Source organism: Ornithodoros turicata, unplaced genomic scaffold (assembly GCF_037126465.1).
Source record: "Ornithodoros turicata isolate Travis unplaced genomic scaffold, ASM3712646v1 Chromosome54, whole genome shotgun sequence".
In the NCBI taxonomy this organism is placed as follows: domain Eukaryota; kingdom Metazoa; phylum Arthropoda; class Arachnida; order Ixodida; family Argasidae; genus Ornithodoros; species Ornithodoros turicata.
Window position 1 is genome coordinate 942,517 of NW_026999382.1, and position 17,922 is coordinate 960,438.

The 17,922-nt window shown below is 43.4% G+C and overlaps 1 protein-coding gene across 3 annotated transcripts in view; it reads left to right on the top strand.

Moving 5' to 3' along the window:
- Positions 1-17,922, top strand: part of LOC135374355 (uncharacterized) — a 49,871-nt gene that overhangs the window by 22,491 nt on the left and 9,458 nt on the right. For all 3 annotated transcript variants that reach the window (XM_064607346.1, XM_064607348.1, XM_064607347.1), the window contains one exon: positions 2,879-2,907. In XM_064607346.1, coding sequence (XP_064463416.1) covers positions 2,879-2,907 — 29 coding nt within the window. The remainder of the gene's footprint in view (positions 1-2,878; positions 2,908-17,922) is intronic.

Genomic DNA, 17,922 nt, shown 5'->3' on the forward strand with positions numbered 1-17,922 from the left:
TGAATTTCACCCCACGTCTTTAAAATCACTGCGTTAAATCGGTACATTCGTTATAAGTGTCTGAAGTATACAGTGAACCCTATGGACCCCTGACTGTGAACAACCTTTGTTACAACGGTCTTTTCGTTCTAAGGGCATTTGTCATATAGGTGATTGACTGACACACGGGGACTGCTCTCGGAAGTGTCATATCCAGAGCGTTAACATACTCGCAAGGCAGGACAGTCAAAACACTGGGATCACAAATTCTCAGGAGTATTGATTTTCTCGCAGGTTCTTTCAAAATTGACAAAGAGGAGCCAATATTGTCCTCAGCTTTGTACTGTTCCAAAAGTTTAGAAACCTTGAGCTTCTCAGGGTCAACAAAGCTATGCTCACTCAAAAGCGTTTCCAAGAGCTTAGCTTCTACCTTGACCCTGCTTCGCTCAAGCTCATGATCACCTTTGCTATTTTCATGATCAATTTCCATTTTCCCGGCTTTGCTCACTTCATGCTCAGCTTAAATTTTCATTCTCTACTGCCGTTCCGAAATTTCAACCTCCTCCTGTTTTGCACCTGCCGAAGTTTCTTTTGCCATTTTCGTCCTCAACATACTTCCAACATTCAGAAAGCTCATCTTCCTGCTTTTCTGCAATTTCAATAGCAGTGATAAGCTCTGCCTTTGTCCCCAATTCCTCATTCAATAACGAGAGGCCCGCTTTGAGCAAAAATTTCAAATTGATGGCGTGAGTTAATCTATAGCATCAGTAAAAGCCTAACCAGAAGCCTAACAAGCTCTGATTTGGCATGCTCCAAACAAATGAGCCACTCACGCAATCGACACAAAGAGTCCCTAGGCACATATGCTGTTAGCTTCGTAGAAGGCCCTGTAATGGGCTGTTCTATCTCACTGCTTGCTGGCCAGTTGTTGAAGCAGAAAGAAATGTGGCAGCTGTATTGGAATGGTTTATTCAAGGAAACAAAGTAGGACTTGACAGGAAGTTGACCAAGCCATCTTGTTTTTGTCCTGCCCGGCCTGTGCTGACGATATTGCTGCATTGCTCTGGTGGTAGTAGTGCCCAACACAAATAGGATGCATATACTTCTAATGGGATGTACGACAAAAGTAAACAGAAATCAAACATGCAATGATCATCTTGGGATGACTGGAGGGTTTTATGATTCTGAGCATAAGACATAACGTACATGGAAAAGTCAACATAACTGACCTTGTCTGTAGCTTTACCATGAGATGATGAACATGCACGCTTTGTGCCACATAAGAGCCTGCAGGCATTGCAACATATGAGGGTTGATCAAAAAGTTCCCAGTCTGATTTTGACTCACAGAGTGCAGCACGAGGGTGCGGTGGCCCCATCTGGGAGATGTGGCCGTGACCAATCAGCATGCTGCGTGGTGTCACCCGATCTGCTCTGGTACCAGAGTTATTAGCAATTTTCTGGTCACAGACAGGACCCCATCTACAATTTCATCATGAACATCAAACATGAGCAGAGAACAAACATCAAGTTTTGTGTGAAACTTGAGAAATCTGCACCGGAGACTTTTGAGATGATTCGGCAGACCTATGGCGATTAATCAGTGAACCGGACAACGTGTTTTGAGGGGCATGTACATTTTAGAAGTGGCAGTACTTCTCTGGACGATAGTGATGGGTTAGGAAGACCATCCACAAGTAGCACGGCGGAAACTATCGCATTTTGTTCGTTTGCTTCGACATTCACTGTATTGCACCAGGAATTCGTCCCTGCTGGCCACACTGTGAACCCTGAACTACGGTACTGCAGAATTTTGATTCACCTGGTGGCGGCGAAAACGTCCAGAACTGTGGCGGGAAACAAAATTGGGTGCTCCACCACGACAATGTTCCCTCGTCATTGTAAACATGGGAGTTCCTTGCACGTAACAGCATGATTGTTGCTTCCCACCCCCTGTATTCGCCTCCTGCGATTTCTTCCTGTTCACTAAACTGAACTTGCGGCTGAAGGGCCGCCGATTTGACGACGTTCGAATGGTCCAGTTGGAATCTCGGAAGGTGCTTCAGCAGCTGAAAGAACAAGACTTACAGGAAGTGTTCCGACCGGCGCTGGGAGCGATCTGTAGGTGCCAAAGGGGACTACTTTGAAGGAGGATAGGAAAGAAATGACCGGGTTGCTTTTTTATAGGGCTAGTCCAGGACCTTTATGATCAACCCTCGTACAATGGTATGTTCACCGAATAGATTTAGATGAGCTTATCAGCAGCAGTGGTCAGCTAAAAAAATAAGGGGAAACGACTGTTTCAGTAGAAGCCGTGCACAGTGAAAGTCGCCGGTGAAATGCGCCAAGATGCTCTGCACCCAACAATGTTAATTCACGGGCATCACTGTTCTGTACATTTTTTACATTAACTCTGTCGTAAAAGTGCTTAGATGACAAAGTTCGAAATGATTGAAAAATAACAAATTGCAGAAACCCAGAACACTAGCCCCTGCCACAAACAGTACTGGAATGATGAGTACCACCCTGCTGCACGTGTCATGTAGTTTTCACTTTAGGTAGCTCCGGCCTCGGTGGCTCAGTCGGTAGCGTGTTCGCCTTCTGATCCCGAGATCGCGGGTTCGAACCCGGCCGAGGGCGCCAGCAACTTGGTGGCAGGGTACAAGTTGCATAGACACGCCGTCTTCCGCGAGGGACGTTAAATACGGGGTGCCGTGTGATGAGCTTTCATCGCACGTTAAAGAACCCTCAGGTGTGCAAAAGGAATCCACAGACCGACCGCTGTGGCGTCGCTCATGATCTCAGTTGTCTCGCGACGTAAACACCCAATTATTAATTACTTTAGGTACCAACATTTCTCAACCTTAAATGAAAAATTCTATTCTCTTTTTCTTCCTCAGCATCTGATGCAAGCAGCACATCGACAAAGGTGGGTGCTTTCAACAGCAATTCCTACATACATCATCGACGCATAATCTATTGCATACAGACAATAAATGAGTTGAGAAAATCCCAGAGTGCTTAGGGGCACTTTGAACTGTGGGAGTTTACCAGGGATGGGCATAAATACACTTTTCGGGTATTTAAATATAAATACAAAATACTACATGTTTTCATGTATTTAAATACTGCTTATAAATACTTTATGCTGAAAGTAATTAAATACAAAATATAAATACAATAAGACAGTATTTAAATACTGTAACTACTTCCGTAAATACTTTGAGCCGTCTAGGCACATTATTCTTTTAAATTAGTGTATAAATGGAGCCACCTATGGATGCATCTCTGCTGCACACAATGCCCACATATTTATTTTTCCGTGATGCAGTGTGATGATTTTAGCATCTTGCGTGGACCGACTTTCCATTGAACGGAAACATCACCTTGAGTCTCAGGAGCAGCGAGGGGGGTGTTAGGACGGTAACGGGAGAACCGACAACGACTCAAAACCAGCTAATGAACCCGTTATAGCATCATCCACTTTCTGTATGTTGAATAAAGTGTTTATTTGCCGGTTTTGAGTCGTCGTTGTAAGTTCTTGTCCCGTCTGTCTGCCCTGTCCAGTTCCTCCCTCTGCAACGGGGGTGGCGATGCCCTCATTCGCGCATTGTGGTGTTTTCTAGAAGGACGGAAATCCCTGAACACACGGGATGAGTGACCTGTAGCCTCTAACAAAGCTATCCTTCATCGCTGGAGGCTAACGATGTGGAACTCGAGAGAAGCCCACAAATACAGGAGGATGAGATATGTGTATTTAAGTGTATTTTAAATATAAATACGCCTAAAACGGTATTTAAATATAAATATAAATAGATTTTTCTTGCCTGTATTTAAATACGTATTTTAAATACATGTATTTATATTTTAAATACTAGTTTAAATACAATGTATTTAAATACTGCCCATCCCTGGAGTTTACTAATACGAAAGAAACGGATGGCCTCCAAACAGTTCCTATTTCTCCCCTACCGATCCATTGTCCACGACGTGTCAGGGTCGGCGAAAGTGAAATGTGAAGGATTATTCTTCATTCCCCTGCTCAGCAAGCGCACTGGGATTTTCTCAACTCATCTATTTTTTTAATAGGAGATATGTGAAATGAAGTGCCCTCTCTTGCCCGTTAGCGAAAATGCACTCGCGCCATTTTCGGTGAGGCGATGCATGGAAAGCTTGGCTCTGCCGTTCCGTTGCCCCTGAGTAAGTTTGACTGAATAGTGGCAGTTGAAGAGGACTTGTGTTGTTTTCGTCATTCTAAGCACCACATGTACCACTGTGTTAGGAAAAGTTTGTTGTGCAGCAAGGCAGCAGACGGCAGCACAGTGTGAACGGCACTGCAAGCTTTCCGTTCTGATTAGTAAAGAATCATCTGATTACCACAACTTTTTGTCGTGAAAAGGACTGTATATGTTGAAACCCTGAAGACCAAAAATGCAGTGTTATTTAGTAATGATGAAGGTGCCATCACACTGCTGCACCAAGCTGTATTAGCAGAGAGGAATGCAACGACAAAGGGTTCATGAATCGCAATAACTGAGCACTAGGGAGTTGAGGCTACTATTGGACCAGCCTAAAGCTTAACGAGTAAACCTTAACATTCTCGATGATTCAGAATTAATAGGAGCATGCAGTCACTTTAGAATAAAACATTTACCCTCGTTTATGCACCACCTGAGAGGCAGACCCATAATGTGATATGAGTGTTCCTGATTTGACTCTTTTTGTAAAACCACTCAACTTATGGTGAATTATATTATAACCCGCAGGTGAATCGTCAAATGTGAATATTGTTTTGCTTATGTACCTAGTGCGCTCTCTTGATGTACATCCTAACTCCAAATAAGCATGTGCAAAATAATTTGCGGTCTCTACATGTGTTCTCTACTGTGTTCCAGTTTCTCGTGCATAAGGGAAAGTAAGAAAAGAAATTAGTCGAGCCACTAAATAAGCCAGAACATGAGAATAGGACATTATCTATGAATATTTGTTTTTCAATCTTATTTGTGTTTTTGTGTATGTTAAAAGGAAGATAACTTATTACAGGTTCAGGATCATGGCATTTATGTTGATCCAATATTTATTTATTAAATAACATAAATAAATATTGGTCATGCAGTCACATGTTTGATAAAAGGAGAGCCAGCAGCAATGATAGAACCAGATACCTCGCAACATCTAAATCTCAAACCTAGTACCTAGTCTAATTATATATTACAACTACCAAATGCAGCAGCACTGCAACCGTGGCGTGGTTCCAAGAATCTCAAAACATTAAGGAAGAGATTGCTCGGCACAGTATGGCAAATGGTATGAAAAACTCCTGCATCAAAATATTCCCTTTTATAAGACCAGTATCTCATTTAATCTTACAATCACAATAGCAGCTAAAACTAAAAAGTGATGATAAATACCACGTGAGATCTCGCTGAAAATGGAATCAAGTGGAAAACTGTAGGACTATTTCTGAACAGTTTGTCATTCATACAACCTGCCGAAATGTTCTGTACTCGACCGACGCAGCTCGTGAGAGGTCTGCCCTAGCCATGGCGGTCGGCGACAGATGGAGCTATTTCGCAAATCTCCTATTGAAATCCGGACCAAACCGAGGTCCGTACTTTCATCAAGATTCCCGCATGACATTACTGGGGGACATATGTGGTTAGTACTGCAGTTAGTACAAATAGAGAACAGTAGTCCAGATTTAAACTCAACTATGCACAGTTGATAGAAAATAAAAACAAAAGTGATTCCGAGGAAATAACAGCATTGTGAGGTGGTCACCGAGGGGGTGAGTGTTGGAAAAGTGACGTCTTAAAGTTGTGTGGACAATGGAAGGAGGTTCCAGTCATTAATTGATCCTGGGAGGAAAGATTTCTGAAAAGTGGTTGTACGACATAGTGGTCACTTTAACTTATGTATACAGTCATGAAGTGGTGAGATACAGTCTGCTGCTACAGTCTGCTGATACTATGCAGGGTGTTTCACTTAAGAGTGACACCTAATTACTAAAAAGAAAAAAGTACTTGAGATCTGCATCATACTTGTGAAGACTTTTGCTGCCCAAACAGATGGTTTCCATCAGTGTACCCCTATGATCTTAGTTGTCTGTGCACCATAAAAACTGGAATCATCATCATCACCATCAGTGTACCTCATTAATGTGTCTAATTAGCTTAATTGAACTCAAAAAATTCCCAAGGAAAGGTAACATTTTTTGCGCTAATTAGAAAGCCCATGGCCACAGCACAGCACTTTAGTCACAATTACAGGACCTTTCACGATCTTTCCACAAAAACACATCCAAAAAACTGACGGCCAAATTGCCCCGCCAAGTATGGGGAGGAGGAAAAACACCCAGAAGGACTTGGGTGATTATCAGTAACTCATGGCTGCGAACAGATAAGCTTGTGAAGGCAAAATACGTGATTGCATCATGTCCCTGCCCTCCGTTTTTCTTTTGTTTTCTCATGCTGTTTCCATGCGCAGTGGGAGTGGGAGATACTTCTGGTGCCGTGAAATCCGAAAGCGCGCTTGCAAAGATGGCAAGTTTTGTGGAAAGATCGTGAAGGATCCTGGAATTGTGACTGAAATAGGGTGTTGTGGCCATGGGCTTTCTAGTTAGCACAAAAAAATTACCTTTCCATGGGAATTTTTTGAGTTCAGTTAAGCTAATTAGACAAATTAATGAGGTACACTGATTGAAACCACCGCTTTGGGGGGCAAAAAGCTTGACAGGTATGACGCAGAAGGTTTCTAATTTTTATCTCGAGTACATTTTTTAGGGGTCATTCTTAAGTGAAACACCCTGTGTTTTGTGGAAAAAAGACACCCGTGCATTGGTTGGAAAGAGGTCCAAAACGAAGGTCAGCCTTGTAGGTGGCGCCACATCTGGGTTTCCATCGGGGGAATGCCGTAATCCCTTGTTTTGAGTAGCTAATTCCTCTGTGGAATTGTGGGATCCATAAGCATGCTTGACATCTGCAGCTTTTGAGATGTGGGAACCACGCATTCTGTCCTTAGGGTTGCCAATGCTAACTCAGCTAAAGAATAAAAGAGGTCCTTGGTGCAGGCACATTGGTCTTCATTGTGCTTTTGTGGGTTGCACCTACACACTTGTCTGGGCTGTGTTGCCTCGGTTTTATTAATTCCATATTTTGGATGGCATACTCTGTGCGTTATTTTTTTTCGCCCTCATTTATTTGTATACACCTCAATCGTAATGAGTTTGCTTGACCAACCTATAGTCATGGGGCCACTGTGCTAGAGGTAAACAACTAAAGGCCCGATTAAAGGTGACAGGCAGTTTACTGATATGCAAAGGATTTCTATTTTTTTTTTGCTCAGGGTTCTTACACTTGAGTCATTTTTATGGACGGAGAGCTTTTGCTAATGTGTTCATATTGAGGTGTACTGACAGAGAAAGTGTGGCATCAGGGCAAGGGTGAACTGGTACATTGCCAAACAATACACAAACGCTGAGCAGGAAGCACAACAAGTCCTGTGTGTAATATTTGATGGTACATATGTACCGAAAATAAAAAATAATATTGTACATTTACAAAAAATGCAGCAGCGCACTTGATGCACTCAATGTTTATGGCTTGCATTCCATCATGGTGCTGGCGCTACTGTTGGCACCCGTCGATTGTGTGGTTATAATTTGTGTAGACAGTGGCTATGCGGTTGTAAATGGAATGTGTTGTATATAAAATCAGTCCGAGCACGCGAATCGTTCCAAAAATCTCCGAAAAAGAGTCTCCTGTTGCGCAGGGGGAAAGGGCACCCATAAAATGCAGGAGCGTCGTGGGCAGTTTACGAAATAAATCATAGCCGACTAAGTACTATCACTCGCCCTCCTTTTGCGTTCTTGTGTAATGAAGTGAGCTTTGCATTTGACATCTCACGGCCAACATGATTGATGCACAAATGCTTTCACGTTGACTGCGACTCTCATGGAGCGCGTCGTAGTCACAGCCGCTTCTGCCACACGTCCCTTCAATGGTAATACATTTTGTTTCTCCACACCAGAGCCGCGTTTCATTAGTTGCTCAAGTGCTGCCAGTTTGGAATTAGATAACTGCCCTTTCTCTTGTTCCGACAAACAAACTTTCTAGCCATCCTGTGTGCAGCAGGGAACTTGTTGCAGTGTGTCACAGCAAGGGAGCGAGCGGCTGATACAGGAATGGAAAAGCTCCAAACACTCCAATTTCCTTCCGTCATGCCATCCAGATAAGAGCACCTAGAGAGAATAATAAAAGGGAGGGCAAGCATCAAGTACTTTGTTTGTCCTGCATTCTCTCGGCTTTTTTTGCTGACCACAGATTTTCTATTGTGACATGCATTCTGAATGTGTTACTTTTGGACTGTGTTCGTTCTGAGCATGGCTCAATAGCAATATGAAAAGGCGCAACAAATTTTGTGGTCCGGTGATGAGCGACTGGAGCCAACTCTACAAGGCAGGAACCATAGATGTTTTACAACAGATTTATCTACACCTCAGCACACGGATACATCACGCACGAGGTATCATAGACTGAAAATGTAAATCTTTAGTGCTAGATGTTTTTTATTTGTAATCACTCATTTAATCTGTTGTGTCAAAAGTATAATCTACACATTACTTTGTGTGTGTGTATCTCTCCTGTATCTCGCATATTCACTGGGCGAGTGAGTGTAGAAAGGAGACCAATTCCTGATGACCTGCTCACCGGACGTCATTAAGTTACGCAACTTTTTTATTTGGCACCTACTTATGGTAATCTGCGGGGGCTACAATATTGCAATTCACCAATGATTTTTTACCTACTTTTTGCCTGGCGTATGCGTAGCCTTAGCAAACAAGACCTGGTTCCCACCAGATGCAGGCCTTTCATAGGCAGCTGCCCGATGAAATGGTTCTTGATAAAATGGTATTCGATGAAATGGGCGGACATCATTTGATGCTACAGTGGGGTTATAACGACATTGATAACAATAATTGTTGTTGGAATAACGTGAAAGGAATGCGACACTGTTTTCTGGTTGCAATTATTTCAATTTATGTAATGCATGAAACCTAGATGATGATGTGTAAATACAAGGGGTACATGAACTGCCTGAAAGGACGGCTCTCAAACCTGCATCATGACATTCCCAGCATAGGCAAAGAATGACTGGACATCCCTTTTCAGGCACCACAGAAGACAAAGCTCTCCTGTTGTCCTTCTCTGTTGTTTCCTTTCGAGTAATGCTCCGTGGTTCAGTCAGGCTTCGTTCGTCCGTAATCCGTTCGACGGGGCAGGCAACTTTAAGATAGGCTGCTAAAATAGGGTGGTGGACTGATAGCTACTTCAACCAAGGTGTCGAAACGAGACGTTTTTCGTTCCGGTTCTGCTTGGTTTTCGTTTGGTTTTCATTCCGGTTCTACAATGGAGAACACTTATAATGTAACCGCTTACTGTGCGGGATCACTTATAATGCGGTCTGTTGCTGCTTCCGAGCCAGTAGGCACCACTGCACGAGTATGACACAAATCGAGGAGCACCTTCACTCACAAACTCGCTTGACGGCTCCTTTTTCTTTTCTTCGTGTCCGGTCCACAAAAGAGTTGCCACACGCGCTTGCCCTCGCGGATACGTAAATGTATTCAACTTGGCTGCTCTCAAACAAAGGACGCATTGCGCGACATTACCGATAGAGAAGCCATTATGCAGACTAGAGCCCTGCACCATCCGCGGATGGAAGCGGATATCCGCGGATATCCGCAATATACTTGCGGATTCGGATGAAAATTTAGCACTTGCTGCGGTGTGCGGTCGGATGCGGATGGCTCGAGGTCGGATGCGGATACGAAGGCATTGGATCGGTAGCGGATCGGATGCGGATATACCGCGTGCTGTCATTTTTCCACCCGCAATTTATTTGTATTGCGCGCCGACAGCCGACAGCGAGCGCATGCTCTGACCTTCACCATGACCTTTGACCATGCACGGCGCCAAGACGGGAGAGAAGGCATTCAGGCGTCTCGAACCGCGCGAGCGCCGACGAGGTAGCGTTCGACGCGTTCCAGAAGTCTATATCGCGTTTGTTGAAAGGTTTACCTTTGCTTGTCGCCATGACTGAGTCCTTCCGTGACAGCATGGAGGCATCCGAAATTATACCAACATGCTTCCGGCGGTCTTTACGCGTCTTTCGAAGCGTGCGGATTTTTGCGGATCGGATGCGGATGGTGCGTTTTGCTCAGCGGATCGGATGCGGATGTAAACTGTTGTGTATGGTGCGGATGCGGATCGGATGCGGTAACGTGTGCGCGGATGCGGGTCGGATGCGGATGCCAAAAACCTCATCCGCGCAGGGCTCTAATGCAGACCCCTTGGTTGCTGTTTAGTTGAGAAGAGTGTGGGCGGATGAAATTAAAACGAACACTACGGCACATTCGTAGAGAGCCACAACTGGTCACATGTACCTCTAAGTCTTTTTTGCGCAAACGATAAAATGTTACAAAGGTAGCCTAAGGGTCATGGTATACCGACATACATTCCACCGTGACCGTAACCTTTGTAAAGTGTCCATGACATGACTTCGGAGCACACAACGTCAGTTTCATTCGCCTATTCGTAGTCGAAACCGGCAAAGTTTTTCTCTTGGACCGTTAAATAAATTTTTCAGTTTCCCTCCTGAGAAAAAAACAAACCAAAACATTTTCGATTCGGTTCCGGTTCACACCAAAATAGTGTGTGTGTTTTCTTTTTTTTTTTTTTGGTGCTGGTTTTCGGTTTACTCCGACACCCTGACTTCAACTGCCCGTGATATGTGGCCAGTGTGCCATTGAAAATGTGTCCACGAGAGAACATTTGACATACCTTCACATATCGGGTGACGGTGTAATATTTGAGCAAAAATGACATTTGACATTTTATCTGTGTGGCATAACACTAGAACTTTCAGATGTCTTATTTTTACTCTTTTTCCCAGTCATTTCGACTCTGCTTTGGAAAAGACAGCTTTAAATACTCACTGTTTCAATTCAATTTCCCAACATGCTTTCAGAAAGCTTTCAAACACAAAATCGGACCACTCATTACCTCGCAATAAACCGAGCTTTCTCCTATAGAAAATACGTGGAGCTCCGCAGGTTGTACGCCCTGTTAAGTGCAGAGACACTCGAATGTTGGGAATAATTGGATGCGATGAAATGTGCGGCTTTGTTTTGTACCGGTTCTATGGCTCTAATTAAGTGCCCTCGATGTAGGAAAGGTGGGGAGGGAGTGCAAGAGCGTCGTAGGTAGGCACCCTGTTGGAGTCTGAAAAATATTTTCCATGTCAAGTGACCAGCTTATGTCAGGTATAAAATTCAGACCAAGGTATATGTATGACGAAGCTCATGAGAGTTGTGCTTCCAATAAGATGGAGGAGGGTTAGTGATATTGCAGAAAAGAGACACTACTTTGGATTTTGTATCATATATTGAAATAAGCCATCTGCTGGACTATTCAGATGCTTTGTAGGGGTCAGAGTTTCTTGATCAGTGGGTGACGTAACATGCTGGAACACAATCGTCCGCAAAAAGTTGGATTGAGCTAGTGAGCTTAAGTGGTAAGTGGTAAAAGTAGATCTGCCACCTTTTTGGCAAAAATGAATGCCACCATCCTAATAAGCACGTGCGCACTTGTACGCTCAAGGTACGATTGTGCGACAACCGTTCCGACACACAAAGTTGGAATGTATGAATCTCCGTTTCTGCTGTACTTGTGTACATAGGAGGGTTACATGATTGTTACATTCACAGCTTTGCATTTTGTACTATGGTATAAGTGGTTGAATTTGCGAGGAGCCAGGATCATGCAAGTATTTGCGGTACTGTCAGGTGCCTTAGGGGTTGACAAAATGTATTGCAACTAGGTAGTAACCTATTGCATTTGTCTTCCCTTTGAGCCATACTGACTCGCAGAGCTGCGGTTAGGAAGTCCTCTCTCGTCCGGGCCGCCAAATTGTCCTGTCTTCCGTCATCCTTGCTATTGCGTCGAGCAGGTACCAGTCGCACTCAATAGTGATGTAGCAACTTTTACAAAGGCATGTGGCAGTGTGCTTAAACTCATACAAGTTTGCTTGCTTGATCTGGGCTTACAAGAACTCTATTGATAGGATGTCAACATCACTTTGCGAGGCAACACAATGTAATAGCATAATGAACTGAGTACATAAGTTGTCTCAGCATCCTGGGTCAAGTTTCTTATTCAAGTTTCTTACATATTTCGTTGACGAATTTTGCGAAATTGGTTGGTTGGTTGCCACCTATACAGTGTGTTCCAACAACAGCACTGTCAAGAATGTCCCGCCCTTCCAGTCCTGTAGAGGTGTACAGAACACAAAGGTAATACATACAGGGTGTTTCACCTAACGTGATAAAAAATTATAAGTGGCATTTACCTTCTGGAAATTTTTGCCACCATTGAGGCAACTTTTAATTGGTGGAAATTTCTTTTGTTCAATTGAACTTTAAAAATTGCCAAGCGAACCTCACTTTTTTTTTTTTACAGAAATATGATGTCCTCCAGGGATAACCACATACCCAACCAAGACTATGCACAGTATCGCAACAGAAATAGTCGAAAAAAATTAATAAAAATTGGGCTTTAGCCCCACCGGCTTGATTGTCGCAAAGAAAAGTGCACTGTATTTGCGGGGAGAGGAGGAAGTGTACCGGTCTTCATTTGGTTTTTCTTCTTTGTGATAAGGCGGTTGTTTTGTTTTCTCTGTGATAAGTCGCTTGTCACCAGCATCATGGCCAACGCAGCACAAAGAAAGGTAAAACAAGGGGACACTTCCTCCTCCCCCACCGTGCGCTTTTCTTTGAGTCAATCAAGCAGACGGGGCTAAAGCCGAATTTGTACTAATTTTTTTCCACTATTTCGGTTGCGATACTGTGCATAGTCTTGGTTGGGTATGTGGTTATCCGTGGAGGATTTCATATTTCTGTAAAAAAAAGTAAGGTTCGCTCGGCAATTTTCAAAGCTCAATTGAAAAAATAAATTTCCCACAATTAAAAATAGTTGAAAGCCTTCTACAATGGTGGCAAAACTTTCCAGAAGGTTGGACAGTCCTCCGGTGAGTACGTAGCAGGTTTTTTATGACCTTAGGTGAAACCCCCTGTATATGTTGCACTTATGTGTTGTGTACATCTCTCAGTCCTGCTCCAGTAGTGGCCAGTTCTCCTTGTCATCCTTCCAAATTCCAGGAAGTTATGGCTGCCAAATGACAACTGATATCTATGACCACCCAGGATGTCCCACACATCAAAATAGGAAGTTGCAGCATGAAACCTTACATCTCAGAGGCCTGGGAATGGCTGCTAGAGCCCATGGACAGGCAGACTTTTTTTTTTGCACATGGCCTGATCTTTCCGAATAGATCAGATAGCGCTGGATCGTAGTGCTCTCACTGTGGCGGAGCCCTGATTTCATCCACTCTGGACAGTAAAACCCTGTGACTGTCCTAGTGCAACCGCGACTGACTGCACTGAAGTGGAAGGAATGTGAGGAAACCTCCTCCAAAGTCACTTGCTTTAGGAGAATTTGGGGCAGTGGAACACTGTAATAGGAGCCTTGTTTGTGTTCAGATGTCTGTGGGACACGAAAAATTACTGATAAAGTGCACCGGTGACACTTTGCAGGTCCAACTTACGACCTCTGGGGAAATATTACACCTTCAAAAGTATTATAATACACGTAATACCTGGTTTTGTGTATTATAATACAGATACAAATACATTTCAAAAATGAATATTATAATACAAATACTCAAACGTATTACTATTACTGCCCATCCCTGCTGTGTTTGCATATTTTGTCAGCCCAGGTCTGGTCCCGCATGAGGCACACAGCCAATTACAAGCCCAGCCTGCAGGCCGGTTCAAGGGCTCGTGTGGGGCCCTAATGGCTGTGTTTGAAAGTGAGATACCACTAAGCCGTGCGCATGAAATGCACATTCTAGCGACGGTTACCCAAAATTCTACAGTGGGTACAGTGGGGTACAAAGGTGGGTAATTCCATTTTAAATCGACAAACGTCTGCCAATGACATTTTTTGATTTCAGTGAAAAAAATATATGTTGTAAATGACCTTAAGTGAAGACAAAAGCTTCCTACGGTCAACCAGTCCACAGATGGAGAGGGGGTAAGGTGACGTAATTTTTTCTCGCGATTTTGCAGCCATACTGATGACACTTGATTCGCATCACAAACCTCAGAGCTAGCACACGTAAAATATGGGCACTCTAGTATACCTGTACGGAGTGAAAACTGTGTCACTTTGAAGGGACGCTTAAGGAAAAATGCCAAAGTCAGCAGATATGACAAAAATTGCACGTTTTCTAGCGCTCATTGCTCCTTGACAGCAAGTCACATATTCATGAATGAATTATGCTTTTAATGCGCAATCTTTCCTCTATTGTTCAATATATATAGAAAACCATTCTAATGTGTTTTGTTGCCGAAAGAGATGTCAGTAAAGTTAGGTGAGAGCAGAAAATTGCCGATGTTTGGTATGGCACACCTCAGCCCATGCAATACTTATTCCAATAATTTTGCGGTTACTGAAAGGACAACGTATCCCATTAATGCAGCTGCAAAAATATGTTGCACTATTTTAGTAGGGTGAAAGCAGCGAATTTTTCTCTGTGCCCAGGTCTCGCCGTTCACGACTACACTTTCGAGTGGCATGCCATCGCGCGTTTCCCATTTCACAGGGCCTTCGATCTCACGCCGATGACACCTATTTGTGGACATGTCGACATCGGCATTCTTATTAACGAGCGGTGACTCTCGCTTCAAGCTTGCATTCGAGGCGATCCTAACTTGCGTCCACGGCTCTACTCCAGCCACATAGTTCTTGTTGAAAGCAATATTGCGCTAGACTAACGAAAAAAGAGGAGAAGAAGCCGGACAATAAGGAAAAAATGAATAATAATAATAACTGTCGGTTAAAAGCCGGAAGATGTGTCCACAACTGCGCCGTTGTTGAAAGAGATCAGTTTACGCTAGTTCGCACGTGAACCGATCAGCACAAGGTACAAATCGTAAGAGAATGGGTTGTTTATTTACAGCTAAGTTATTAAAAGCTTAAGTAGACGGTGCATGTTGCAACAGAAGCATTGCGTTCGTCAGGAGCTAAAATGAAGACATTCCCCGTACCCACGTACTGCAAAAACTATAGCTTATTTGCAAATAAATCCATTCTGTTGCTTTTCGTATTTTTATCGCCTCTGTGTCATTTGACATTTCTGCTGGCGTTCGTTAGATGTGCATAATGTGTAGATAGTGCTTAACAAAAACAAAAATACGCATAAACATTGCGAAACAAGTTTATGCTTTCTTCATCAGTCACACAAAAAGCCACAGAGTTTTTCTTTTTGCACAATATAAAGAGCTGCTAAAATATTCCGAATTTATTTGCGAAGCAAGCTACAACAAAATATTGCACTTCTCAGAATAACTATATGAAGCCCTGGTGCACTGGTGACTCGAATAAATAATCGAAAACATTGCAGTGGTAATTCTCACATCTCACACACACACAATGTTTGTATAAGACCTAAAAACTGTTGTTTGGTATTGTATTCGCGCAGTACCTGTGACACCTAAAATAATGACACGTGAGGGAGAATGTCAGAGGAGTACATACAGCATCACCTTCTGGTCATTTCAGTAATGTATTGGTCATCCCTGTTAACAGCTATGAGCTGCGCTTCAACCTTCGAATAAAGAGACAGATATCGTGACTTGACATAGAGACTCCTTTGGTGTGTAATGGGGTAGTGTAATGCTCTCCAGTGGTGAATCACCCCAGATCATAGTCATGATTTATTTGTTGTTGTTCCTTTGGCATTGCAGATCTGGCATTGCATTGCAGTTCTGGCGGGTATCGTCCTCGGCGATGAAACTCCCCATCCATCATCTTGCAATAAAGTTGTTGTTTGGCAACATTACTCCCATAAACGTAACAGACAGAGGTTGCTGCCTCTTGTAGTGAGCATATATAAATTTTAAAATGACCAATGTCGTAAAATGCTACTTGATAGAAAACTTTATTTACAACACTAGATACCAAGTAAGATAATATGTTATTGATGAAGACTTGACTATTCGCACTGTCAGTATCGTTCGTGTGGGTGGTCCTCAGGTTAGCCTCCATGGTTGGATGAAAGCATCTTTTCTTGCGCAAAGCTATGTAGAGCTGCACATCCATGCCTGTCTTCGTAGAACGTATCCTGATTCGGTCGAATCGTTATCACATATGTGAGCGAAAATAGCACTTGAAGTAAGCTCTCAGCCACTTCTTTTCAGGTTTTACGTCATGCCACTGAACGCAAGCCAGCGAAACAACTACGCATATGGATAGAACACAACAACTCTGCGATCCGACGCCATTTTGAGAAACGCGAATAGTCTATAGTCGCTGTACGGGGAAGTGCTACCAAGTGCCTTATTGCTGGAGGTGCCATCTTTATTACAGCTGCAAAAGGAAGTAACAAAAACTGGTCAGGCTACATTGCATATGCATCCCCCGAGCCCTTTCAAGACAGGATTTGGTCAATAAAGAGGAAGGTTGCACCACGCCAGACAAGGCGAACCCTTGTCGTGAGAACGCGTCCTTCACACTTTTTTTATTAATATATGTCACAAGTGGCTGTCAGGATAATTTCCATCGCAGAAAGGCATGATACCTATGCAATGTGTTACTTCTTTTTGCGGCTGTAATAAAGACGGCACCTCCAGCAGTCAGCCACTCGCTGCGCTTCCCAAATTTTAATTTAATTTACAGACTCACACCTCATGCAGCATTGACGAAACGGTTTCAAAAGTTGTTGCTGTACTCAGCTACATAACGTAAGTCAGTACTCCACTCTCAGTCACTGCGGTATAATAGACAGATGACATCAGTTGGTCTAGCAACAAGATATAAAAGGGTTGCACGTAAATAAAAATGCCGACGTGGACATGTCCGCCGGCGGGAGATCGAAGGTCCTGTGAAATGGGTAACGCGCGATGGCACTCGAAAGTGGAGTCTGAGCGAAGGCCGCAACGGCGAGACCTGGGTACAGAGAAAAATTCGCTGCGTTCACCCTACTAAAATAGTGCAACATGAACATAGCAGGAGGAGGCAAGCTAGCTGGTGTTGAATTGATATTAACATTGCCTTGAGTTTGAGGGGAAAAACACAGGACGAGATGAACAGATAGACTCACGAACCAACAATGAAGCTTTAATACACAAAGGGCAGGGAGGAACAGGATAAAAAGAGAGAGTACACTCCGGCGTCTCAGCGTAGGTGAATATGAGGTCTTAACGGTCGGTGGTAGCTTCGATAACTGCATAAGGGAACGTGTGTGCTTGCAAAGAATGGAAAGATATTCCAAAGCAGTACAGATTGCAAAAAGGACGATAAAAAGTAAAAATATTGGTAACATAGTACAATATATAAAAATATAAACATACAAACAAAACTCAGAAGTGAATAAGGTACGGAATAAAATTAGTCAAGACTAAAAAAGTTATCCGCGGCTAGCAGAGCTAAGGAGAGTGACCAAGCCTTCTGCTAGGTTGGCTCCTTTTGTAGTTGCTATTAGAGAGGATTCTAGTAGAGTGCGGGACAGTCTGTCATTGCAGGAGATTAAACAGTTGGTTCCGGGAAGGCCAACCAGAACAGCCCTCCAGATGTTTACAAGTACTTGATTTGTTTTTCACATTATTAGCATGTTCCCAAAGTCTATCGTTCAGGCAACGGCCACTCTGGCCAGTGTAGGAACCCCCACACCGAAGGGGTTCTTTCGAAGGGGTTCCAAGTTCTTTGTCTTACCTCAGTCAAGCTTTAATGAGAAAGCTCTTGCCGCAATCTCTTCGGTACTAAAGCCTTTTGAGGACAACCTCAAACTTGCTAAACGAAAAGCCTTAGATCTTTTACGATTC